This window comes from Rhinolophus sinicus, chromosome 5 (genome assembly GCF_057876585.1).
Source record: "Rhinolophus sinicus isolate RSI-liver-muscle chromosome 5, RSI-T2T, whole genome shotgun sequence".
NCBI lineage: Eukaryota > Metazoa > Chordata > Mammalia > Chiroptera > Rhinolophidae > Rhinolophus > Rhinolophus sinicus.
The window spans coordinates 36,939,135-36,963,972 of NC_142505.1; the positions used below are offsets into that span (position 1 = coordinate 36,939,135).

The window sequence follows — 24,838 nt, forward strand, 5'->3', positions numbered from 1 at the left end:
TCTTAGCAGTTTTATTCATAATACCAAAAAAAGTACAAACAACCTGTCTACCTGCTGATGAATGGATAAACAAAATGTGCTGCACACATGCAATGGAATATTATTCAGTCATGAAAAGGAGTGAAGTGCTGCAACATGGATAAACCTTGAAAACATTGTGCAAAATGTAAGACGCTGGTCACAAAAGACTGCATGCTGTGTGATTCCATTTGTATGAAACGTCCTGAACAGGTAGAGCCATAGACAGAAAGTAGATTAGTGGTTTCCAGAGGCTGTGGGGAAGATGGGAAGGAGGAGTCACGACAAATGGGTACATTTGGGGGGGAGGGCAGGTTATGAAAATACTCTGGGATTAGATAATGGTGAGGGTTGCACAAATTAGTGAATACACTAAAAACCACTGAATTGTATACCCTAATGTGGAATTTTATGGTATGTGAATTATATCTCTATTTTTAAAAAAGGAAAAAATGACGCCAATGGAGTAGTTAGCGGAACTAAAACAATGAAATGGAGCGTGAGTGTCGCGTGTCCCGATTGCATCCATCTGAACGAAATTTGGGCCCAGGAATGGTGCAGCAAGAGGGCTTGGGGAAGCGACTCTGGAGGCAGGATCTAGGAAGAAACACGTCCCAGGATTCTAAGGGAACGTGATTAAGGTGGCTATTCCCAAACGCTTAGGACTGGGGAGGCGTCCGGAGGCTCAGAAGTTGGCCAGGCCAAACGGCGATTTAAAGGTTGGAGCACAGAGGCTCTTAAAGCGGCCGGGGTAAATTCCCATTCTGCGTCCACCTTAAAGCCAGCTCCAGGGCGCCACGGGTCGGACCCGGGTAAGTGCTCGGGGCCGCGGGGGAGGCAGCGGCGCCAGCCCTGTTCCCTGGCTGGGCTCACACGCCCTGCCCGCTTGGGAGACTCGGAGCGGGTGACTGGGACTCTGCGTGCCGCGTGCTGGAGCCGGGGTGCAGGCAGGGGCGGGGGGGAGTCGCGGCGTGGGGCCGGCCTCCTCCCGCGCCCCCGCAGCGCTCTATTTTTAGCAGGCGCTGTTGCAATATAAGGAATGCGCCGCGCGTCGGGCACTCCCGGCGCGCGCGGGCTGCGCGGCCGCTTTAAGGAGGCGCCGGGGTGGGGACGGGCCAGAGCGACCGGCGGGCCCGCGGGCCGGGAGCCGTCAGTCCGGCGCGAGCATGGAGGAGGCGGCCTGAGGGCCAGAGCCCAGACCGGGCTGCAGCGCGCGGTGAGTGATCGCGGCAGCAGAGGACAGGACGGGAGGAGAGGGGAAGAGGCCTGGCCGCGCTGCCCCCCGCCCAGGCTGGCGCTTTGTTCCGGGGCCGGAGGTGTGGCCGCCCCCGGCCCGGCCGCGCTTCTAGCGGAATGCGCTCTGGAACTGGCGGTGAGTGGCCTTTTGCCCCCGCAGCAGGCTCCGGCATAACGGTGTGCGATTGTGAAATCGGCCACGACCGAGACTCCAGTAGGGAGGGCCTGCCCACCGCCCAAAAAGCCCCTGTTGTGATAACCGCCCTTGGGTTCCTTGTCTGCCCGGGCGAGGACCCGCGGGGAGGTGGGCAGCCTAACTCGGGGAGGGGGGGTGCTTTCTCTCCTTTTAAAATGGCGTTAACAAGCTCAGAACTCCGCCGGGGGAGTTGTCAAATTCAGTTGAATAACAAAAAACAGCCTGCTTCATAAACAACCCTTCACTGCCCCGAGGCTCAGGGCTCTGGTCACGACAAGGGCCCGGTTTTCATTCAGTGACCCGACTTGGTTGGGGCGCTCACCGTGTGTATGGGGTACAGTGCCAACTCCTGCTCCGAGGCAGCTCAGGTTGTGGGAGCAGACAACGTGGAAAGTCAGGGAAGGCCTCCTAGAGGAGGTGATGCCAGACGGAGCGTGGCCACTGGACACCCAGTTGGACTCTGGCTAGGATGGAGGTCTGTGCTGGCTGTGGGGGACAAAGCTGAGTCAGGAGAGGTGGAGAAGGGCCACTTCATTGAGGTCCTGGTCACGGAGCTCTGGGCTTGCCCCTCTTTCCCCCATGAGCCCCTGCTGGTATCTAACCTCCTTGGGCTAGAATGGTTCTTGCCCCTCCAGAACTCAACTGTCCTGGACCTGGCAAGAGAGGGTGACTGGTAAGGCTCGGAATTGTGGCCTCAAAAGATGACCTTCCTGCCAACAGAAGTAATAAGGAAACCTGACTTTAAAAACCCTGAAGCTCCACTGTAATAACAAAAGCCAACAGGGCTTACAAGGAGCAGACTTGGATGTGCTTGCTCATCATTTGGCAAGACTCCTTCAAAGGTTTTCTTATTTTCCCCATATGCAGGTGGGGCCTGGGGCTGAAAGGGTCAGTAATATGCTGGAAATCCTAGAGACCTGCTTTAGACCATGTAGCTAGCTGTTCAGGCCCCTCTTGAGAGGGTTGGGCTGTCCTGGGCTTGAAGGTTCCCGGTGCAGCCTGTGTTAGGCTTTTGCTCTATTAACATTCACTGGTGGGTTGAAGTGTGGGGTGGTGAGCTGTTAGTATTAATAAGTGACACGTGTCAGAGACTTCGCTGTGAACAAAGCACTTTACTGAGACAGTTCTTAGAGTTTCTCCTGCTTCTCTTCTGGGGGAGGAAACTTGAGCTGGCTAACGTTTTATAAATCTCCTAATTTCCTGTAAATCGCATGTCCCTGCTGACGGGTTGAAAATGTTTCAGGCCATGGTTTTCACCCTTGGGTCTGTTCTCACTGCCCAGCGGCCAGTTAGATTCTCTCTCTGTGGTTTATAGTGTAGTTTGTCCTTTTTCTGCCAGGGCAAGAGGCACGGGGCTTGGACGCTCCTGGGTTTTCAAGGCTGCAGGGTCTGCCAGCCTTTCTGGGGTAGAGGGGGTGTTGAGTAAGCTGGGTGCTCTGGTGGAAACTGCCCCTCCCCATAGTGGCCTCAACATTTCCTTATGGAGAAGGGGAGTCAAGGCCCTCTGCTGAGCCCTGCTGAGGCAAGCAGCAGCCTTCCAAGGTTGCCAGCTTTGCTCCTGGGTAAGGCAATTTGTATTTTTCCACTACTCATGTTTTCACCTACACAAGACATATTTGTGACAGGTATAACTTTTATTATTAGCTCTAACCACAGGTATTTCATGCTTTCAGTTATCTGAGCTGCTTATAAACCGACAAGTCAGTTATCCCTGGGGTTGGTTCCTGAGCTTGATTGATCACCTGGAACCAGGGAGAACCGCTGGGCTCTGACGAACTGAACTAGCTCCTGGGGTGAGTGGCTCTAACATCAGTCGGAACTGCCTGTTGACCAGCCTGCGGGATTGAGTGAGTTCTCAGGGAAATGTGACCTCCATTTTATATTTCACATCTGGTATAATCATTGTTCTACCCATGAAATGCCCCAAAGGGAGTATGCCTCCCTGCAAGTGATTGAAAACATACCTGCTTGTGAGCGTTGTGTCATTTATACAAACCATACTCATGTGAACTAAGTGGGAACACATTCTTCTGCAAAGCTGGGATGTTCTCAAGTGTCAGAGGGTGTGCACTGAGTTCCAGAAGCTCTGTGTCTGCCAGGCCCAGGGCAGGCATCCAGCTGGCCGTAAGGTACAGTTAGTTACCTTTGTCTGGGGATGAGAAAAAGGAGCTGAGTGAGCTCCCTGTGTGTCCCGGGGCATCTGGCAGGTGCCCAGTGTCTAGAGGCTGAGCAGAGAATTCAGGCTTTGAGGGGAATTTTGTTGGTGGACTCTGAGGCTTTGTTAACCCTCGTAGTATTGGGTTATGCCCCTGGGCCCTATGGTACTGGATCAGTGGGGATGCTTTTGACTACAAATGACAAAGCCCAAGTAATGGTGGACTGAACAGAGTTTAGATCTCCCAAAGATGCTCTCAGCTCATGTGAGGTCTCTGCACACTCGGATGGGATACTAGTGCCACTTACAGCAAGTTCTTGCATGGGACAGGTAGCTGAGCTTGCAGAGCAATGGATTTTACCTTCTTGGGTCACAGCCTTTTTAATATGCCAATAAGATGCCCAGAGAAAAGTTGCTTGGTGCTACAAAATTGGGCATACATTCCAGGGATTCATGGATCTCTGAAAACGGGTCCTGGAGCCCAGGTTAGATCCCCTGGTCTAAGCCACATTACTTCACTATTTACCTGGGACCTATTGTGTCGCTCTGCCCACTAGGCCAGCATGTCATCGTTTTAGAGACAGATGTCAGGAATGAAAATAGAGTGGGACGGTTGTCAGTTCTCAACCTGTGTTGAAGTCTATGCAGTCAGGCAGCGGCGGTGTCTTATGGAACTCTGACTAAGAGGGCAATGCTGCTGCTACCTCATGCTTCAGGCAGGCCAAGATGACAGCCACGTGCACTGCTTGGTGCCTGCCATGCATCCCTTGGTGCCCATTTCCAGTCTGTTAGGTAGCATTCCTGCTGCGTGTGATGAGATTGTCCTGCCTATGCCCAGGGACTCCACCCCCTGGCTCTCCTTGCTTGCCCCCACCACTGAGCCCTTTCCCCTTTTAGATGTTTGCGTGACCCAAGGCAGCTTTCTGAAGCCACCCATCTTGTAGGGGTCATGAAGTAGCAATGTGTATTTAGCGTCTTAATGTCCCTGTCATTGTCAGTTTAGTATTCTTGGTAGCTTTACTCGTGGGGCCTGTTGATGGCCAAAGGCCAAATGACAATGTGGGTCTTTACTGGTTGCTGAGGTGACATCCTGAGTCTCACAGGGGCATATGCTCATCAAGAGAGCCTGGCATCCGGCCACCGAGATGGATAAAACATCTTGATTTACATGTGGATTATATTGCTAATGAGGTTTTTGAGAGTACCAGGAGAGGATTTGGCTGTGCAGCGTGTAGTGGTAGAATGAAGGAGGATGGGGTGGCGAGGAGGCAGCTCGGAGCTCGGAGCTCTGATTCCGGTCCTCTGTGACTATCTACCGGCCCTTGGATGGGTCCTGTGCTGCAGGGGCCCAGGCACCAGCTGGGACTTCTCTGCCCCGCCCTCAGGCTTGTCATGGGGATTAGATGAAATACACAGATGAGAACATGCCTAGGAAACCAGAAAGGGTTACACAAATGAAGAGCATTATCAACATTCAAGCGCCCTTCAGATAACAGAATCAGAGCCCCAGAGGGGCCCCTGGAGCCTGTGTAGTTTGGATTCAGACCTAATAGAACACATTTCTCATAGTGGCGAGGGAGACAATTTTAGGTGGGACCCATATAGCATCCTTTAGTTTATTAGTTATATACCTGTTTATAGGTATTATAAAAAATGCAGGCATCACACCAAATCTGTGTTTTTTTGTTTGTTTTTTTGTTTTGTTTTTTAATGGGTATTTAGCTCAGACTAAGGCTAAAGAAAGATTTTTAAGTGACTCCTGAAGGGAAGGCTGAGACACTTTCAATAGGGGAGTCCCTTCCTTGCAGCCTGTGAGGCTTCAGCTGGACCCTTCTAGAGATGGGAAGATTGCTGCCCCTCAAGGCAGTCTACTCCATTTGGGGATTCTCATCCTTGCAGAGTTCTTTCCTTTCTCCCCTTACGCTGTCTACTGGATCTGCCCACATGAACCTTTGACCGTCATGCTTCTCTCAGGCTTGAGCAGCTCTACTTTTCTTCAACTGCTCCTCAAATGGCATGCTTTTAAGGACAGCCTCTCTGTGTGTCCGGCAGCCTTTCCCTCTCTCTCCCTCCCTCCCTTCCGTCTTTCCTTCAGCAAAGCCTTGTGGGCTAGCCACTCTATATTCACCATCTCTAAACCTCTCAACAATTTTGCTGTTCGCCTTTTGCAGATATGGGAACTGAGTCTCAGGGAGGTTACATAGACCACCATAGCCCTAGTCTGAGAAACAACCTGACCAAGGTCTGCCTGCTCCCGGAGCACATCCTCCTGTCACTGCACTGCTCCCAGAACTGGATGACCAAAAATGACCCATCTCGTCTCTCCTGGTGCTCATGGGACATGTACTGCGGGGACATGACCACACATGAGAGCTGCATTGGAGCAAAGGCCTCGAGGACAGGAGCTAGGGCAGCGCGTGCACAGGGACGTTAGGAGGCAGCAGAAACCACAGGGGTGCAGAAGCAGCTGGTTGGCAGAGAGGCCGAGAGCCTAGATGGCATGGTTTTCACAGACTCTCTTAATCTTACAGTCAGCAATGAACCCCTAAATCATTTGTGCACATGGTACCTTTTTTAATTTTGAAAAGGAAAAATATAAGGGATAATATAACAAACACTATGTACCCATTACCCAAAATGAACAGATACAACCATTTTGTTTGCATTTGATCCTTTCCTGGCACGTATCCCTCATCCTGAGACCCGCTTGGTCTGGGCCTGTCCTCAGCCTGTGGTAGACTTTTGGAGCTTTGCTCCTGACTTTCCATGCATTGGCTCTTTCAGCTAATGTCCCCAGCTAATTCAATGGAAATGCCACGTAGGTGTCCATCCAGGTTGTTGATAGATCCTTTTGCTGCCTATGACCACACTGGGGAGAAACTACCAGAGAGCAGGACGAATATGCACTTTGGGATTTAACCCTTTTCAAAACAGTTGATTCAGCATCTAAAAACATCTGCCTTGATCCTTGTGGGCCCGGCTCCAGAGCATAATTTAGTCACAGCTGCCCCAACTGAACTGTCATTTAAATGGTAGATGTATATATTTGGAAAAGAGAGAGAAAAAAGCCACGATTTTCTTTTTATAATTAGATGACAATTTGTTAAGCAGTTCATCTTACACGATCTTTAACAAATAACATTTTCTAAAGTATAGAACTCCTTTAAAGGAAAGAAGACTACAGTACAATGTAGAACCTTGCTAATCTCTAACTTTGCCTTTCTAGCTATCCCTTTACTCAGCTTTCCCAGAAAGAACTTCCAGGTGCTTGGTCCCCAGTTGGGGGTGGGGGTGTGGGGGAGAGAGGCAGCTCTCCAGCTGCAGAGGTGGAGTGCTCCATGATGGTTTCTCACCCAACTCTTCGCAGCCTTCTCCTCTGCACCCCCTGACTGACTCTCCAGCTGGAACCTGACACCATCCCTCTTGCCTGGAGCTGGGGCTTGAATTAGAACAGTAGCCAAGTAGTGCTTTTAAAAGCTGGGCGGAAAAGATTCAAACACTCTGGAGAAGCCTTCCACACCCAGGCAGATCCCATTTTCAGGGAGTCATGTACAACTGGGGGCAAAGATTTAAATGAGTTTCATAATAGAACATGGGGACCCGAGGTGGTCCCCAATTCCTCTTAGGTAGGGAGAATGAGTTGAAATGTTTTCTGTCCCCGAGTTGCCAACAAACATCGGCACTGCCTGTGTCGCTTTCCCTCACTCTGACGGAGATGCTGCAAAGCCAGCGAGGGCTGGGAGCCTGCAGACCTCAGGAGAACCTGCTTGGTTAGGGTTTGTCTCGCCATGGGAGCGATGAGAAGCTGTACCAGTGAAGGCAGTTAAACATATTATAAAACCAGTTCCAATTTGATTATACACATATATGTTACATTTATTGGCCCACTTTTTTGTTTTCCAGATCCTGATGGTTTGGGTTATTTCTTCTTAAACTCCTCCCATTATTTCTAACATGGCTTCATTGGCTCCAGTCTTAACATCTCTCACTTAGAATACGGCAGTAGCATTGCAATTGTTTCGCTATCTCTAGTGCACTGAGCTGGTGTATTGTCATGATACAAGAGCCATCTCTAATTTTGCCCTCTCTAAATTCATCCTAAAATCGACCAAAATGAAATATGACCAAATCAACTTTGAGCATTTTACTCCCTTACTTGTAGACCCGTTAATGAGTAAGGAGAAGGGACTAGTCCTACTAGATATTAAAACACACAGATATTGAAACACAAAACTGGAAGAATTGTAGTGTCACTCCGTCATAGGAATAAACAGGTCAGTGAAACAGAATAGAGTGCCTCCTCCAAAGTGCACCCCCCCGCAAATCTTTTTATGCGAAATGATGCTGTAGGCCCACTTTTAAAAAAAATGTTCTAATTTTAAAAGTATCGGCTATACATACTGTGTGTTAGGCTGCCCATATTAAAAGTACAAGGTCTGACAATTAAGTTCGCGAACTCATCCTAGAAAAAGTGCTACATACCTCATTGCTGAATATCACTATAGTCACCTTTGAAGTACTCCCCTTGGGGCGCTATGCACTGATGCCAGCACCTAGTCCACACTTCAAAGCAATTTTGGAACTCTTTTTCTGGAATGGCCAGCAGAGCTGTCGTTGTATTACCCTTGATGTCCTGAATGTCATCAAAATGCCTTCTTTTCAATATTTCTTTTGTCTTCACGTAAGTTAAGAAGTCACTGGGGGCCAGATCAGGTGAGTAGGGGGGGGGTGTTCCAATATAGTTATTTGTTTACTGGCTAAAGCTCCCTCACAGACAGTGCCATGTGAGCTGGTGCATTGTTGTGATGCAAGAGCCACGAATTGTTGGTGAAAAGTTCAGGTCGTTTTCATCTAACTTTTTCACGCAGCCTTTTCAGCACTTCCAAATAGTAAACTTGGTTAACTCTTTGTCCAGTTGGTACAAATTCATAATGAATAATACCTCTGATATAAAAAAAGGTTAGTAACATCATTGCAACAAGTTCTCGAACTAAATTGTCAGACCTCCGTAAAAGTACTTCTAGGTATATGGAGCTGTGTGGAGGTTGCTGAAAGGGGGGTGGATTTGGGGAGGCCCACTCACCCCTTAAGTGCCGACCATTTTGGGAGATCTTAGAGACAGTTTCTTGTCTCCCTAAAGCATTATGTATTCATTTCAAAAACAAAATTACTTTTAATTAGTTTTAGGGTTTTTCTTTTTTCTTTTTGTGCTTTCGAATTTCAAAACTCCGTTTTGAAAACTCCCCCCTTTTAGATTACCCACATATTTACCCCTTTATATTTTCATTCCACTGGAAATGAGGTCCAAAGGAGGACAAAGAGGCAAACCCATCCTTCTTGGGGTACCATTCTCTCATAAGTAGGCTCAGCAGCCCAAAATAGCCTCTATCATGTTCTTTCAATGCCTGCTTTATTGTAACCGGAGATGATGGAAAAGGGTGGAACCACTGTCGCCAAGCCTTGGGGCATATATGAGAAAATAATTTGTATGAACTCTGTCTTCTCAGCCGTCCCGCCACACCCACATTCCTCAGGTTGGGATCTCTTGGGCCCCAGAGCTACAAAGGCCCTGTGCTCTTCACACTCTCCTCACACCCAAGCCCTTCTTTTCCTGCTAAGGAAGCCAGGCCCCAGGTGCCCTGGTAGCACTCCCAGGGGCTAATGTCAGCTGGCATCAGAGCCTTCCCGTCCACCACCATTCCCTGACCCCCGACCCCAGCCGCCCGCAGTGGACAGAGGCTTGAGTCCACTTCTCTGGGCCTGGGTGGGTGTTTCCTGCATGTTTGAGATTTTACGGAGGAAATCAAAATAAAGGAACAAAGCCTTTGTTTTACTTCTGGACTCAAACTGGGGACAGCTGGAGGGATGGAAAGGGGGAGCAGGAGCAGGTCACTTGGCACTTCAACAAAATAACCATTCTAATAAAGCATTGAACAGGGATTTTTTTCTATTTTGGGTTGGTGTGAATGAATAGGAAAGCTGGGCGGAGGGCTGGGAGGGCCTCTGTGTGGAAGGAGACGGCCCCAGGCAAGGTCTCCGGCAGGGGTCTGCGCCCACTAGCAGGACTGCAGAACTGGCAGCCAGTGGAGCTGGGGGAGCGCTCAGTCTTCCTTCCTTCCTCAGGAGAGTGGGCATGGGCCAGTTTCTGCCCCCTTCCTGTTATCTGTGTGACCCTGGGCGAGTCCCCCACTGCGTGTTTGCCATGTTTATAATGGAACAGTGCTGCTGTCATGCAGATGGCCCCGCCACCCTGTCTCTCTTTTTGCTCTAGTCCAGTTATATGGGGTCGGGCCCTCATCCCACATATGTAGAAATGGGGAGGTGTTCCCCGCAATGTTTCTTCATTCTCCCCAAAGGATCTCTTCTTGTAGAAAATCTCTGAGTATATCATTTATTTTTCTTTAAAAATTACCCATGCATCATTGAAAACCCTTCCCATCTGCAGTATTTCTGGGGATTTCGGAGTAGGGAGTGTGCCCGCTGGCCCGTGGCCTCTGGTCGGGCTCAGCTGCCACACTTTGCATGCGTACAGTAGTCTTTTCCTCATTTCCTAAGCCTCACGAAGCCAGCCTGTTGTATAGAACAGGCTTTCACCAAGACCTTATAAGAAAGGGGCTTACCCATTGCTCAGAACACGGCAGAAGTTAAAACTATTCAGACAACTTCTTGCCTGCTCATGCCCTTGGAGAATTTCTCCCTGGCTGTCTGTTTCTTCAAGTGTAGTTTACTGCCATTTTTCAGGGGCCAATTCTCCTGGACACTTTCCCCCAGAACTTCGGAAAACTCCAACTTTCCATTACTTTTGATTGCAGAGCAATAACGACATTTATTGTAGACGAGGCTGTGGACCTACCTTTTTACATCTGAAAACGGCCGCCTAAGAGCTTGTCTAAACAAGAATTATATACCCTAGTCCAACACCTTTCCATGCAGGAAGAACTAGTCGGAGCTCCGGGATTATCACTATCATTAGTATGGCCAGATCAAATTCTTGAGGTGGCCTTTTTTCCCAATGACTAGAGCAAACCCAAGTGTTAATATTTTTTTTTCCTTCCGGTCAGAACATTTTGCAGAGTAGCTGTGAGGATTAGAACTGATGTAAATCAACAAATATTTATCGAGCACCTCCTTTGTGCAAGGCACATGCTAGAGATCGGAGATACAGTGTAGACGAAAACAGAGGACGGGCCCTGCCCTCCTGGAGCTGCCAGTTTAGTTGGGATGACACATTACATCATAACAATTAGGCAACTGAGTTCCAGCATGCAAAGTACTGTCAAGACAGACAGCTGGGTGTTTTGGAAGAGTCTAACAGTAATCTCACGTCGTCTGGTGTGGGGTGATGGGGGTGGCGAGGGAAGTAGATGTAAAGCACAGCGTCTGGACTTAATACACTGGTATTATAATGATCAGCCCTGGCCACAGGACTCAGCCTGATTCTTCCTCCAGCTGGTTGCTGTTACCATCCACCAACAGTAGTGTTGCCCAGAGAGGTTTATAGTTTTTCCAAGGTCACACAGCTAGTAAGTGGCTGCAGCACAAGCAGGATTCAGAACTGAGGCTGTCAGATGCATTTCCATGTTCCTGACATCTCTCTGCCTCCTGCTTTACCACCCAGTGATGGTCCACGTCAGATGGGCTATAGGGTGGGGTGTAGCTCTGCACCCCTTTCTCTGCACCCCTGAAACAAGCCAGAACAGATTATGGGTTGTGATCATTCCTCTAGTCGTCATAACTTCCTCGTTGAACCCTGGGGTAACCCAGCAGTAATACTTCAGTGCAGCTGAGCGGCTGGGGTCTCCGTGTAGATACAACTGTACAAAGTGATTCAAAGGGAGCACTCACCTCCTCCTCCTCCCTCTGCCCTGAGCGCTTTGGGACAACCTGGAAAACAGCTCGTTGGAGCCCCAGCCACCCTTCTGGCTAGTTTGGTGGAGGGGGCCACTGGCAAGACTTCCTACAACATACTGACATGATAATAATATAATAATAGCAAACACTTCAAGTGCCAGGCACTGTTCTAAGTGCTTGCGTATATTAGCTCATTCTGTCCTTATAACAATCCTGTGAGGTGGATACTGTTATTAACAGGTAAGAAAACTGAAGCACAGATGGGTTGAGCAATATGCCTAAGGTCACAAACCCAGCAGAGGGGGCAAATGCTTTGATTCATGACTTTTTACAAAAGTGCTGTTTGTAGAAAAATGAGGGTGGGAGGCTGCTACCCCCAGCCCCCCCCCTAATAGTGGCTTCTGGATGGGTCCTACCCCTTAGGAATGGAGCTGGTCTGCCAGCTCTGCCCTTTGCCGCCCTCTGCCCTCTAGGGCTAGCCACCCAGCCTGGCCAGGCTACTTAGGAGGGCAGGGAAAAATGCAGCAGCTGTTTAGAGCTTGGGGAGAGAGCTTAATGGGCTTAAAATCCAGAGCTTAGAAGGGTCCCTGAGAAGTCTTCCCTCCCCACCTCCAGCAGCCAGAGCCTCCCTCCTCCTGACACTGCCTCCCAGCCTTTGTGAGAAAACTCCCACACCCCCTCAGCCCACTCATTACCATGCCTGCCTCGTTTTCAGGAAGTTTCCCTCTTATTTTGCTCCTGCTCAGCTCTCTAAGTCCGGTTACTCTTCTAAAATGGAGATTGGCTTGGCTGTCCTCACTTCAGGGTAGAGCCTAGACCCTGTTTCTTCTCACTTTGGGTTAAACATAAAAATTGTCACGTTCTTCATTAATGGTGTTTAACAATTTGAATATAAATGATGGAAACAAATTAAAGCAACCGTCAGTTTTGAATGTGCCTTTCTGTCCTCCATCTCCCCCGGCCTCTGGGTTCTGACGCACTCCTGGAGTGGACTGAGCCCACCCCGTCCCGGCTGCTGGACTGGAAGTGTCCCTCAGGGCGGGTAACCCCCGCTGCTGCTCCTCCCCAGTGTCATTCCCACTTCCTTTAATCTCACCACACTTTACTGTGGCCAAAGCCAGCCCAAGCCCAGGCAGTGCAGAGTGCTCTGCCTTGGAGTGGCCACACCACTGGGTGTGCATGCTAAGAAGCATGACCCAGGTGGCCGGAGGTGGTGGTAGGTGCCTTTGTTTAGCATATAGTGTGTACAATTTTTAAATTGGCAGCCAACATTAAAAAAATCAGTTTCACATAAAAATTCAGATTTCTGGCTACCTTTGAACATTTAGTCTATCTGGCAATCTTGTTTCAGATACGCTTCTGTTGCAGCTGTCAGCTGGTGAGGGTAACAGCAGTCTCCTATTGGCCACAGGCCTCACCTTTCCCTATTGCCTGTCCCTGCCCCCTTCTGTCGTTTATCGACCTGGCCTCTGCCAACACGTGAGTTCAGGATGTCCATTTGTTTCCTGAACCCCTCTTGCTGCTGCTGCAGCGTAAAGCAGTTGAGGTGTTGGTCAGCCAGTTCTCGGAGGGCTAGCGTTGAGCCGTAGTCAGCCCTGACAAGAAACATCCATCTGACAAGCAGGGGCCCGTGATGCTGAGGGATGCCTGCCCCTGGCACCCAGGCTTTCTCTCCGCTCTCTGTCCCCTCCCTCTGCCCTTCTCCTGGGCTGCTTACCAAAGGGGACCGCTGGGAGGCCTTGGAGTCCATGGCACAGGAAGCTCTGGGCTGGGGCAGCCTTGAGGGACACCCTGTGAGGTGGCGTTTTGGTTAAGTCCACCCCCCCCCACTTGGGAGAAATATAGCATGAGAAGTTTCCTTGCTGCCGTGAGGAGACTCTGGGGGTGGGGGGTGGTGTCCCCCGCCCAGAAGGCAGAGATGGTCAGGGAGCTGCAGGGGACTCAGTATTGGGGGGTGTGAGGGCAGGGCAGGAGCTCTTCGTTGTCACCCGCTCCTCCTGCTGGGCTGGCGCCCATGTGTGTCTAGTGGGACTCCTCCCATGGTACCTCCCTTAGGAGGGCCGCTACCCCAGTCCTCTGGGCTCTATGTGGCCCACACCACCTCTGCCCTACCCGCCACCCAAGCCAGGCTCCTGGCCGGCTCCCAAGGGTGAACCCTGCGCTTTGGAAATGCAGATAGCAGACACTTGGAGTGTGTCCTACAGAACGTTGTGCCAGGACTCGGGTGGGATCCCGAGATAGAGAAGACGAGGTCCAGTCCTCAGTCCCTCTGCCCCACCCTAGCACTGGAAATGTGGTGATGAAATAGCTCCCAGCTCCTAGAGTTGGGGGGAGAAGAAGAGGGGCACAATCCGAGAAGAGGCAGAGTGGCCACATGGCCGAGCTAGGAGCTCTGTGGTCACTTGTAGAAAGATGTGTGGCCTTGCACAAGCCACAGAGCTCCTGTGGCCTCAGGGTTCCTCATCGCTGCTGCCGGGCTAAACAATGCCTCTTTGGGGAGGTGGCCATGTGGAGTCACATGGAATGATGGCTGCAGAGTACTCTGGCTGCACTCCACCTGCCACCTGGTCGGGTCGGCGCTCCATACAGCTGACAACAAGGTGGCTCGGAGAGGAAGCCCCTCGAGATAGGAGAGGGCCAGGATGGAGGGATCAGGTTGGGAGGCTGGGTCTAAGAAAGGCTCCCTGGCTGTTCCTTAGAGGGGTTGTTTTCACAGGTGGAGAAAAGGGAGTATAGCCCAGGAACATTCACTGGCAGACTTCGTAGTGCCCTGTCAGGGGCTGGAGCCCTGACAAATCAGGTGCCATCCCTGTCCTCAAGGGTGTTGTACGAGGAATCAGCAGGAGCAGAGTCTGCACAAGATGGTGGGGTGCTGGGGGCACCTCAAGGAGGGCCCACGTGCCATGTCAGTGAGGAGAGCTTCAGGCACCCATGGGTGTTTTTCCCAGCAGGAGCCGTGTGCTCAGGGGTTGATTGAGGGGATAAAGCTGGAGTGTGGGGAGGGCAGTGCTAGTGAAGGGGGGCCCAGGCCGAGAGCAGAGCCAAGCCACGGGTGGGCATGCCACATGCAGCAGAATTGCTAGGCCTTGGCCTGGGTTTGAGTAAAGGGATGTTTGAGCTGCTAGGGGTGTGGGGAGAGGAAGAGTACCAGGCACAAAGGCGGGAAGTGGGGTCTGGGAGCCACGGGCCCTTGGAGGGCCACTGAGTCTAGTTTATGAAGGGTTGAGCCTGAGTCACCCAAAGAGGTACTGTGAGGAGACAAGGGACTCACAGGAGCCCCCCCTCGCTTTGCACTGAGGGGGCAGCTGAATCAGAATGGGGAGGCAGGTAGGACAGCAGCCTACCAGGCTTTGTGGAGCCCAAGGGCTCTCATTTTGGGGAACCCCAGAGTGTCCTGAAGCTAGACCTCCCTGTAGGGTGACCACCAGCATGACCTTTCCAGTGGGCAGGCAGATTTCTGTCTAAGTCCTCCTTAGCTGTGGGTGAGACTGCCCCAGCCCTAGAGAAATATTGATAGGCCCCCAGGACTGAGAATAAGAATTTAAACATGAAGTTACTGCCTCCTTTCTGCCCCTAGCTGCCACTCAAGGAAGCTGTGAGCCAGGCTCTCACAGAGGTGGGGGGAGGTGAGTCCTGCCCCTCTGTGGAACCTGTCAGTTTGCAGGTATGAACTCAGGAAGGACACTGGAGAAGCGGAAGGCTTCCTTCAGGAGGGAGCTTGGGATGGACTTGGAAAGACGCTGATGATGGTTTATTTATTGAGCACTCGCTGCCGGGCAGACACAGGGCCAAGCAAATGTACCCTTTCATGACCACCATGAGATAAATGCTGCCACTGTCCCCACTTTTACAGAAGAGGCAACCGAGGCACAGAGGTAAATTTGCCTAAGGTTGCAGGCTGTCTTGAGTAGTCCATAGCTCAGGCTCCTTGGTAAGGGGTTCCCGGTGAGGGGCCGGCCCCACGCTGTGCAGGGAACAGCTGGTGTGTAACCATAGGACACAGGCTGGGGCTGGACCAGCACAGTGGAGAGGGTCCCAAACAGGTGCTGGACCATGGAGGTCTCCAAGCCACCTGGTGTTCCCATATGCTGGGCAGCTGCCTGATCCCCCCAGCTTCCTCCCTGCTTCTCAGGGCAGGAGGCCACCTGGCTGTCTCACACCTGTGTCCTGTTTGGCAGACTTTGTCCCAGTCAAGATGAGGAGCATGTCTATTCCCACCGACTAGTATTTGCCTCTTGGGCCCTGACCTCCTCAGGTGCTCCTCCCACAGGGGCAGCCAGCTGTCCTCGTCCTCGTCCTCGTCCTCGTCCTCGTCCTCGGAGGCCTCCCTGCTGACACCGCCTCCCTGGCTCACTGCTGACCTCTTCCCCGCACTCCTGGATCTGCAGCCTGGCCTGGCCCGGCTCCACACCTACCCACTCTGCCAGCCACAAGAGGATGCCTAGCATGACAGGCTGGCCATGGACTCCGGAGCCACACTGCGTGGTTTCGGATCTCGGCACTGTCACTTTCTAGCTGGGTGACCTTAGGAGAGTTATTTTACTTCTTTGTGTCTCAGTTTCTTCAACTGTAAAATGGGGATAATCAAAGTCACATCTCATAGGGTTATGAGAATTAAATGAGTGGATTTGGTGAAATCTTCTAATAGCATCAGACACATTGCTTACATTAATTAAGTGTTGCTATTTTTTTTTTTACATGATCACTATTGTAATTCTTATGCCAGGTGGTTTCTGCATACCTGCTCTGGGACTCATAGTGCTGGGTCATACAGAGATGGCTAAGCTCCAGGCCCTGTCCAGGAGGCACTGTCACACTAGCAGGTAAAACCCAAGTGTTAACAGTTGTGATGTAAGGAAACACGTGGTATTTGGGGGTCGTGAGTCAGCCCAGGAGCGTTGTGTCCCTCAGCTGGCTTCCTTCAAGCATTCGCATTCACCTGGATCTCTGGACTCCTGTCTGATCATTTATGCCCTGCTGCCAGCGGTCCAGGTGTGATCTCGGCAGAGGAGTTTGGATTTGATGGGTTAGAAAAGCAGGGGCTGATGTAGTAACAGAAGACTTAGGTCATACAATCTATTTAAGGGTATTAACAGAAGACCTGGTTATCTCTAGAGATAACCAGTGATGTAGTGACAGTGCTGGGCTTGGGTTAGCAAAGGTATGAGAGAAAGGGCTGGAGCAAAGTCTTCAGGAGGGGAGAGTGAAGCCTTAAAGGGTATATCCAGAGGTGAGCAGGCAGGCTACCCCGAAAGGTGCTGAGCCCTTCCCATGGAACAAGATGGCCACGAGGTATGAGGTTTTAAAAGGAACCAGATGAGTAGTGGGTTAGGTCAGGGATGGCAAACAAGTTTCCTCTCTCGACCAATCACCTGGTTCTGGCTGCCAAGAGTGCTGCATTGAAAAGAGTTCTAAGACTGACAGGAAAGAGGACCGTGATTGATTAGTGATGTCTGCTATGGCTCTGGGAGTGGGAGGAGTAGCACTCATGCCACATACGCACCATCTAGACCTAATGATGTTTAAGGTCCTCTGCAGCACAGAATAATGCACATGGTTGGGTGGGTGGTTAGTCTTAGTAATGGAGTGAGCTGAATGCACTGGGGGCTTCCTGAAGGGGTTGGGTGGTACAGTGACATTGTTGGGCTTGGATTAACAAAGGTGTGAAACAAAGGGCTGGAGCAAAGTCGTGGGGAAGGGAGAGTGAAGCCCCAAGGGTTGCCACGTGGCCTAGACCCTGGCAGGACTGCATACCATTTCTGTACAGCCTACAAATCAGCAGCCCTGGGGAAGCTGCCCATTTCTGGGAATTGTGCAGAGGGGAAGGGCAGCTCTTGGAATGCAGAGCCATTTCCTCCACATGGGTGGGATCACGCCCCCCCAATGTGTCCTCATCCCCCTGAACTGGGCACACCCAGATATCATAGAGATGAGATTAGCTTCCCAGGGCTGATTCAGCTTAATGTGAATGGAAGTCTCTTCCCTCTCCCAAGAGCTCCATTAATGGTGAATGTGTCCCCCTCTTCCAGCCTTATTTACCTAGACAACTTTTAGTTCAACTGGGGGCTCAGGAGAATCTTTAAAATAATTAGTATAGAAATAGAGAAGCAAAAAGCAGTAGAAACTAGACCTTCAATAAAGTTGGCAACATCTTTGGGAGAGGCCCTGGGTTGGCCACTGCCCCAGCTCTGAGAATCTGTGGTCGCATAGTCAGGGCCACAGAAGCAGCCACAAGGATGAAGAGTGCCCTATGGATGAGGGAATCACAATGACAAGGAAAAGTCCTGTGATGCTGCAAATCTCGTTACCAAAAGAATTCAAGGCAGTAGCATGACCTTTGGTGTCCGACCAATCCACTGCAGATGTCCTCTAGATGGTGGGGGTATGACTGCTCTGCTACGATGCGTTCTGGCCAGGACTGTATGACACTGCTTAGGAAGTAGTGGTAGCTGAGGGCTTGGGGTACATGGAGAGGCCAGGAAACCTGTGGACCCCTTGACAATGTCTGCAGCTGAAGCCATTTCTTTCACATGTGCCTGCTTAGAAAAATGGGCAGCGTTTGGGGGTGTTCTTTTGGAAATAAGCTCTGTAGAAGCTCTAGAAACTGGGCACCTGGAGAGGAAGGGGCAGATTCAGTGATCTAACCACTGAGCGCTGCTGTTTGGGGGAGCTGCGAGGGCCCACTGCTGTCCTAGGCGTTTAGATCTGATACAGTATTGGGATCCTGGCAGCCCTAGGAGGTGCAGGTGCTCTTAGGGCTGTGCACGGGGCAGGTAAGTGGTCCAAAGCACCGGGGTCTACCAGACTGGAGGGAGACCAGGAGCGCAACTACTTTGCATATCAGTGCAAATCGGCCCTTGCTGGGGAACCCTCCAGTTTTTGTTAGTTAGTTTGTTTGTTTGTTTACTGGGGCTTTATACATTCTTGCGTATCCTGTTCTCCTCTTTGTAGATAAGAAACTAAGGCTCCTGGAAATTAAGAAAACTTGCTCCAGGTCACCCAGGGAGTCCACGTTGAGCTGCCTAGCTGTAGAGTTCAAAGTTATTACTGACCCCTCCAGGCTGTTCCCCCTAAGAACTGAGAGGGCCTTTGCACAAGACTGCTCCCAGGATGTCTCAACCCCTAAAAACACTTTGAAAATTTCTGTGTGAAAAAGTTATTTTGGGGTCATCAGTCAACCCTGCCCCTGTCAAAAGAATGGGCATCACATCCTGCTGCTTGGCCCAAGGGGAGGCTGGGGGGGTGGAAGGCTGCACTGGGGCAGTATGGAGTCACTGTACAGACCCCGAGCCTTCCGTGTATTTGGCCCTGCCTGGCTCTGGGAGACACAAGGAGATAGGGCTCTTGTCCTCATGGAATTTCCCAGCTGCTTGAGGAGGCGAATCTGTCCTTCAGAGAACAACTTCAAACTATGCCTGATGGTGCTAACCATGGGGAGAGAAAGGGAGCAAAAGACAGCCCCCAAAGCTTATTTCTTGGCTTAAAGATGCATAACATTTTTGTACACACATTATTAAGGTTGTTGAGGCAGCGATATTGCCTATTAGGAAGAAATTTCCAGGAGGAGTGAGGGTTTGGGTTGCCCATGGACTGGGAGGGGCTCTCAGAGCAGGGGTTGCCATGGGAACACGCACTCAGTAGCCAAACGGCTGCTATTCCAAAAGTTGGTTTCTGAGTGGAGGGGGCTGTCTGGAATCTCAGAGCCATTTCCCATGGAAACAATGTTCTAAATGATGGGTGATGTTCCCACACAGGCCTATTTAATCTGACTGCAATGGAGCTGAGATGGCAGCGGGGGAGGAGGCTGAGAATTCGTGAGCCTCAGAGGGGAGCCACCATGGGGGAGTCAGATTCTCTCTCTCTCTCTGTCTCTCTCTCTCTCTCTCTCTCTCTCTCTCTCTCTCTCTCTCTCTCTCTCTCTCTCTCTCTCTCTCTCTCACACACACACACACACACACACACACACACACACTAAAAAGGCCAGAGAGCAAACATTTGAGCACCTTCTCCAAGCTGGGCAAATTTCATTCATGTAAATGTTATGCTTAGGGCAATCCTGCAAATTATGATTTTCTAACCAACCCCACCTTACAAATAAGACACTGAGGCTGTGACTGGTAACTTGTCCGAGGCCCCTCAACTGGTCAGTAGAAGAGACTCCAGAAACTTGAAGAACCTCAGGTCCACCTGTACCACCCTCCCACCTCAAAGGGGCCATCCATGACCCCCACGTGGTGAAGAACCAACATTCTAGAGTGATCTCTAAGGGGCTTTCTAGTTGAATAGCTGGAGAAGAGAGGGGTGTTGTGAATGGGAGCAGATTGCTCCTAACTACCAACCAATTTTTGTCCTGTGGTGGCTTTAAAACGATCTTTCTTTACACCACGTGAGACTAGCCTGGTATTTTGACTGCCCTCCCCATTTACAAAGACATTGTTTAGTCAGGGATTATTTGGGGGGAGTTTGAAGACTGGGAAAACATGTCCATCAGGAGAAGATCCAGCCAAAAGCCTTTATGAATTGGGAGATTTTCTGGACTCATTGGGAGATTTTCTGGACTCATTCTCTCTACCCTGGCAACCCCTTATTTTCTTCCTGGGCTCACAATTGCTTCCAGAAAGGTCTTATCTGTGTGATTGGTCTGACTTAGTAAAGGAAGGGATACAGTCCCAATGTCTGGCTGGGAGAGGTGCCCCTTAGCCCTCTGCATGGTGAGGCTGGTGCTGTGGCTAGTCAGTTGTCTGACGGCGGTTTAGCAGTGCCAATGTTGACCTTGCAGCTCCTTCAGCAAGCATCTGCTCCGTGTTGGTGCTGTGCCGCACTCGGGTGCTACAGTTAGCGACAAGATGCGTTCTCTGCCCTTGTGCATAATAAATGTATAGGAGATTTTAGGTGTGATGGTGGTCTCTGAACCAGGAACTTCAGGGCTCAAACCCATGGTAGAGGCAGCCCCTCCCAGGGGAGGCGATTCTGGGGCCCAGGCCTGACCTGTGAAAGGGAGTGTGCTCTCCTGTGGGTCCTGGAGGTAGCAGAGGACTCAGTGTGGCCCAGGACGCACTGGGAGAACACAGAGCTGCTCAAGGGAGAGATCCGAGTGTGAGAAGCTGCAGCACAGGTACCACTAGAGAGGCCACTGATAGCGGCCGGTGATGACAGCCCTGAATGTCTGGTGAAGGAGCCCAGCAGCGATGGGCAGCACTGAAGGGTTTTCAGCATGAGGGACCCAGTCCAACTTTTACGTTAACTGCATTCCAACTTTGTTCCATTGAGTCTGAGTCGGGAGGGAACCCTGAGTTGGCTCTTTGTGGTATCTCAGGGGCTCAACCCCTGAGTGTAGGGCACTGTAAAAGGAAGGGGGTCCTCATCTGAACGTTTCCTGCCAGCTGCCTCGCATGGCACACAGAGGGCAATTTTTAGCAAGTGCCCGGGTGATTCTGCCTTGGGTGGTCTGAGCACAGACTCAGGTTCAGTTCATGTCCTCTAGCATGTTTATTAATGTATTTCTTATCTTGTTTTATTTTGAGAAGAAAATCAAGAGAAACAATTTTCCTTCCTGATACCTTGCCACCCACTTAGTATTTTTTATTCATGTCACTGCCAGCAGAGCATGGAAGGGAGCTTTAAAAACAGCCTCTTTCACAGACAAACGTGTTTATCCTGGCTCAGTGTCACAGTCCACCCAGGCAAGGACCACGCTTAAGGAGGGGCAGTGAGGAGCTGACACCACGCTTCCCTGACCTGAGAGGCAAGGGGGAGACGGAGCTGGCCCTTACCCTCCTCTCCCCATTTCTGTTTCCCTCCGACTCCTCTCTGGCCCCTTCGGACCACCACCTCTGTCAGGTGAGAGAACTCAGTTCATTGAAGCCTCAGCTTATCCCCATCTTTACAGGGCGAGGTGGAACCAGTTGTTGGGGCTGCAGCTGGTACCTAGCCTTCTCTCCTGCAGCAAAGGAGCTTAAATCCCCACTCAAAGGAAAGGGAATCGCATGTTTTCTGGTGGCCTGAACATTGTATTTTGTTGGGAATATTTTAATGTTAATCTTTTCTAGTATACAAATATAATACATGCTTGTTGTAGAAAATAGAAAAATCAAGAAAGTCCCTGAAATCTGTATTATAGACAGCCACCTGCTAATCCTCTCTGTGCCTGGATCCACATCTAGACATGTAGGTTCATAGATGGGTAACTTCATGGAAGTGCAATCATATTTACTTGCTGTTTTACAGCCTTTTTGTTTCATACATAATGTAAACTTTCTAGGTTAGTGAGTAACATCCTTTTTCATGGCTGCGTAGTATTCCATTGTGCGAATAAACTTTTTCTCTATCCTCTTCCCCAAACATTTAAGTTATTTTCATTTTTTCTTGCTTCTTAACATCTTTGTACAGTTGTCTGAATATCTCCTTAGAGTAAATTTTCACATGTGGTATAGCTGCGAGAGAGGGTACATCCATTTGAAATTTTGATATATTTATGCAAGTGTAGTCTTAGTCCAGTTTAGACAGATTTGCACTTTCACCCGCAGTGTATTAAAGTCCTTACTTCTCCACACTGCAGGGAAATCCTAAATGTCAACATCAAGCTTCAGTAACTGCAACAGATTATGCAATGACTCTTGCCCGCAGCCCCATGCAAATCAATGTGGCCACATAACCCACATTTGTGTCTAACACCCTTCCTGTTGAAATCTAGTCTGGAGGACTCCTTTTGAGCTGAAAATAACTGTAAAATTCAGCCCTTTAATGTGACAGGTAAGGAGACTATGGCTCAGGGAGGTCAGTGGCTCCTCACACAGCAGTGATATACGCAGGACACCAGACAGTGTCCTCCTGGGCAATGCTCCTCACCCCCTACGACAAGACCTTACATTCCCCAGTCACACATACGCCGTGCCTGTCCCTCTCCCAACTTGCATAGATTCTTCCTTTTCTAGTATACTGAAGTAGGATCAAGCTTTCACCCCTCGGCTCAGGGTCATTTGTCATGCTACCCAGGAATGTCCTGCCAGGAGGTGACATTGCTTCTCCCTAGCAGGACCCACAGTTAGCAGCTTAGGTCCCTGCCAACAACCCTGAAGTTGTTCTTAAAGTGACTCTCCCCTCCGATTCGATGCTGTCAACCTCTTCCTCTGGTAACTATGGGCTTCTGTCATAATTATCACAGATCCTGGTTTCCCTCCTGTTTTTCTAAATGCTCCTTCCATGCTCCCTGCCTGCCTCTCCTTGTTGTCACTTTGTGACAGTTTCCCCCAAAGGTCGCTATTTACTTCTCTGCTGTTGCCTCTTCACAATCTGTCCTCTTAAGGCCCAATTTTTCTTTAGGATCCTGGCCCCACATTTCCAGCTCCTTCCTAGTCATCTTAACTCAAGGTTTCTTGTCCTTGGCACTATTGACATGTTAGGGTGGACAATTCTTTGTCATTGGGGACTGTCCTGTGCATTATAGGATGTTTAGCACTATCCCTGGCTCTGCTGACTAGATGCCAGTAGCACCCACTTGGTTGTGATAACCAAAAATACCTGCAGACATTGCAAATACCCCTGTGTTTGGGGGTTGGGGGCATTGCCCCTGGCTGAGAACTATGGCTTTAGCCGGACTCAACATCATCGAAACAAAACTTAGCCCTCCTCCTTCCCTTCCTGCTCCCCAACTAGAACAGAGTTGACTCGATGCCACGAGATTCTAGCATGACTTTGTGCATAATAAAGGTCAAGAAGACTGAGGGGCCAGGATCACAGAATTCTGAGAGTTGGCGCCCCCCCGAGACCCTGAGCTCAGGTGGCTAAGCTGTTGGGGCCCTCTTTCCCTTTAAGCAAAGGCAGCCTCAAATCCTTCTCCGCTCTGCAGTCCAGTTGTCAGAGCTGATGTGAAAGGAGAACCTATCCCTGCTCAGACTAACGCCCTCGTGTTTACCTGTCCAGGTATAGGGCAAAGTTCAGTGGTGGGAAAGCTTCTTTGACACGACTTTTGGCTGTACTTGTTAAAGACCACATGGCATCTCGTAGTACTGTGTCCCCAAGACCAGGCCTGGCACATAGTTGGTATTCAATAAATGATTGAATAAATCATTTTAATAGTGATTGTTTCTAGGTGGTGGAACCAGGGGTAACATTGTTACTTTGTTGTGCATTTCTTCATTTTCAAAACTTTCTATAATCGGGAGTGTTTATTACTCCACAAAAAGGCAGGAAAACACATGAATATTCTCCCCTAAGTCAGAGAGGAAGAGCCCCCTGCCTCATTCCGCATTTCTTGCCTCCCCAGGTCTGACCCACCAGAAACATGGCAACCAGCGCTGTCCCCAGTGACAACCTCCCCACCTACAAGCTGGTGGTGGTGGGAGACGGGGGTGTGGGCAAGAGTGCCCTCACCATCCAGTTTTTCCAGAAGATCTTTGTGCCTGACTACGACCCCACCATCGAAGACTCCTACCTGAAACATACGGAGATTGACAATCAGTGGGCCATCTTGGACGGTGAGACCTGGGGGGCAGCCCTGTATGGGGCTGGGACGTTAGATGCGGAGAGTCAGGGAAAGTTGACAGGTTTTAGTGGGGCATGATGGTTTCCTTCAAGTTGCCTTTATGAGACAGTTGGTACAGGCTGTGTATGGTTTCCTGGGTGAAATCTGAACAGCTTTGTGGACACCAAAATATATATTCAACAAAGAGACAGGTCTAAAATCATGCCAACTCAATGATGTCATGTTTCTTACTTCTTGCTGATCAGAAGCTCTGATGAACATTTACAGGTGTCTCTAGCTAATGAAAAAGGGGGAAATAAATTATTTCTTAATAAGCATAGTTTATTTAGTAGTTGTACCTTGAAGGGGAAAAAACTTGCATCTGACATTGTGTATCTAGTTTAGTCTAAATTGATCTAGATTAGCAATTCTCAGAGTGTGGTGGCCAGGCCAGCAGCATGACGCATAACCTGGGAACTTACAGGCAATGAAAACCCTCAGGTACTACTGAAGCAGAAACTCCGAGGGTGAGGGCCAGCAATCTGTGTCTTAACAAGCCTTCCATGTGGTGCTGAAGTTAGAGAACCACTGCTCTAGAGTCTTCCCAATTGTTACTTTATACTCTGAGTCTCTCTCAAACAAGAAGCCATTAATCATAGAATGTCATTCTAGGAGGGAAGCTTTGAAAACCACTGGGATACAGGTCCTCTGTCAGATATGTGATTTGTAAATATTTTCTCCCAGCCCGTGGCTTGTTTTTTATTCTCTTAACAGTATCTGTCAAAGACCAGAGTTTTTCATTTTCATGAAGTCCCACTTATCAGTTTGTTTTTTCCTAGATTGTACTTTCGGTGTTGTATCTTAGAAATCATCACCTAACCCAAAGTCACAAAGGTTTTCTCCTATAGTTTCTTCCAGA

The 24,838-nt window shown here is 50.0% G+C and overlaps 1 protein-coding gene across 12 annotated transcripts in view; it reads left to right on the forward strand.

The window, feature by feature from the left end:
- Positions 1-659: 659 nt before the first annotated feature.
- Positions 660-24,838, forward strand: part of MRAS (muscle RAS oncogene homolog) — a 54,539-nt gene continuing 30,360 nt past the window's right edge. Inside the window, exons 1-3 of one of the 12 annotated variants that reach the window (XM_019747705.3) lie at positions 811-830; positions 3,124-3,243; positions 23,722-23,932. In XM_019747705.3, coding sequence (XP_019603264.1) covers positions 23,740-23,932 — 193 coding nt within the window. In that variant the 5' untranslated portion in view covers positions 811-830; positions 3,124-3,243; positions 23,722-23,739. Of the gene's footprint in view, positions 831-905; positions 1,391-2,125; positions 2,276-3,123; positions 3,298-23,721; positions 23,933-24,838 lie in introns of those variants that run through there. The other 11 variants (XM_019747679.3, XM_074312906.2, XM_074312905.2 and 8 more) reach the window with 11 other exon arrangements.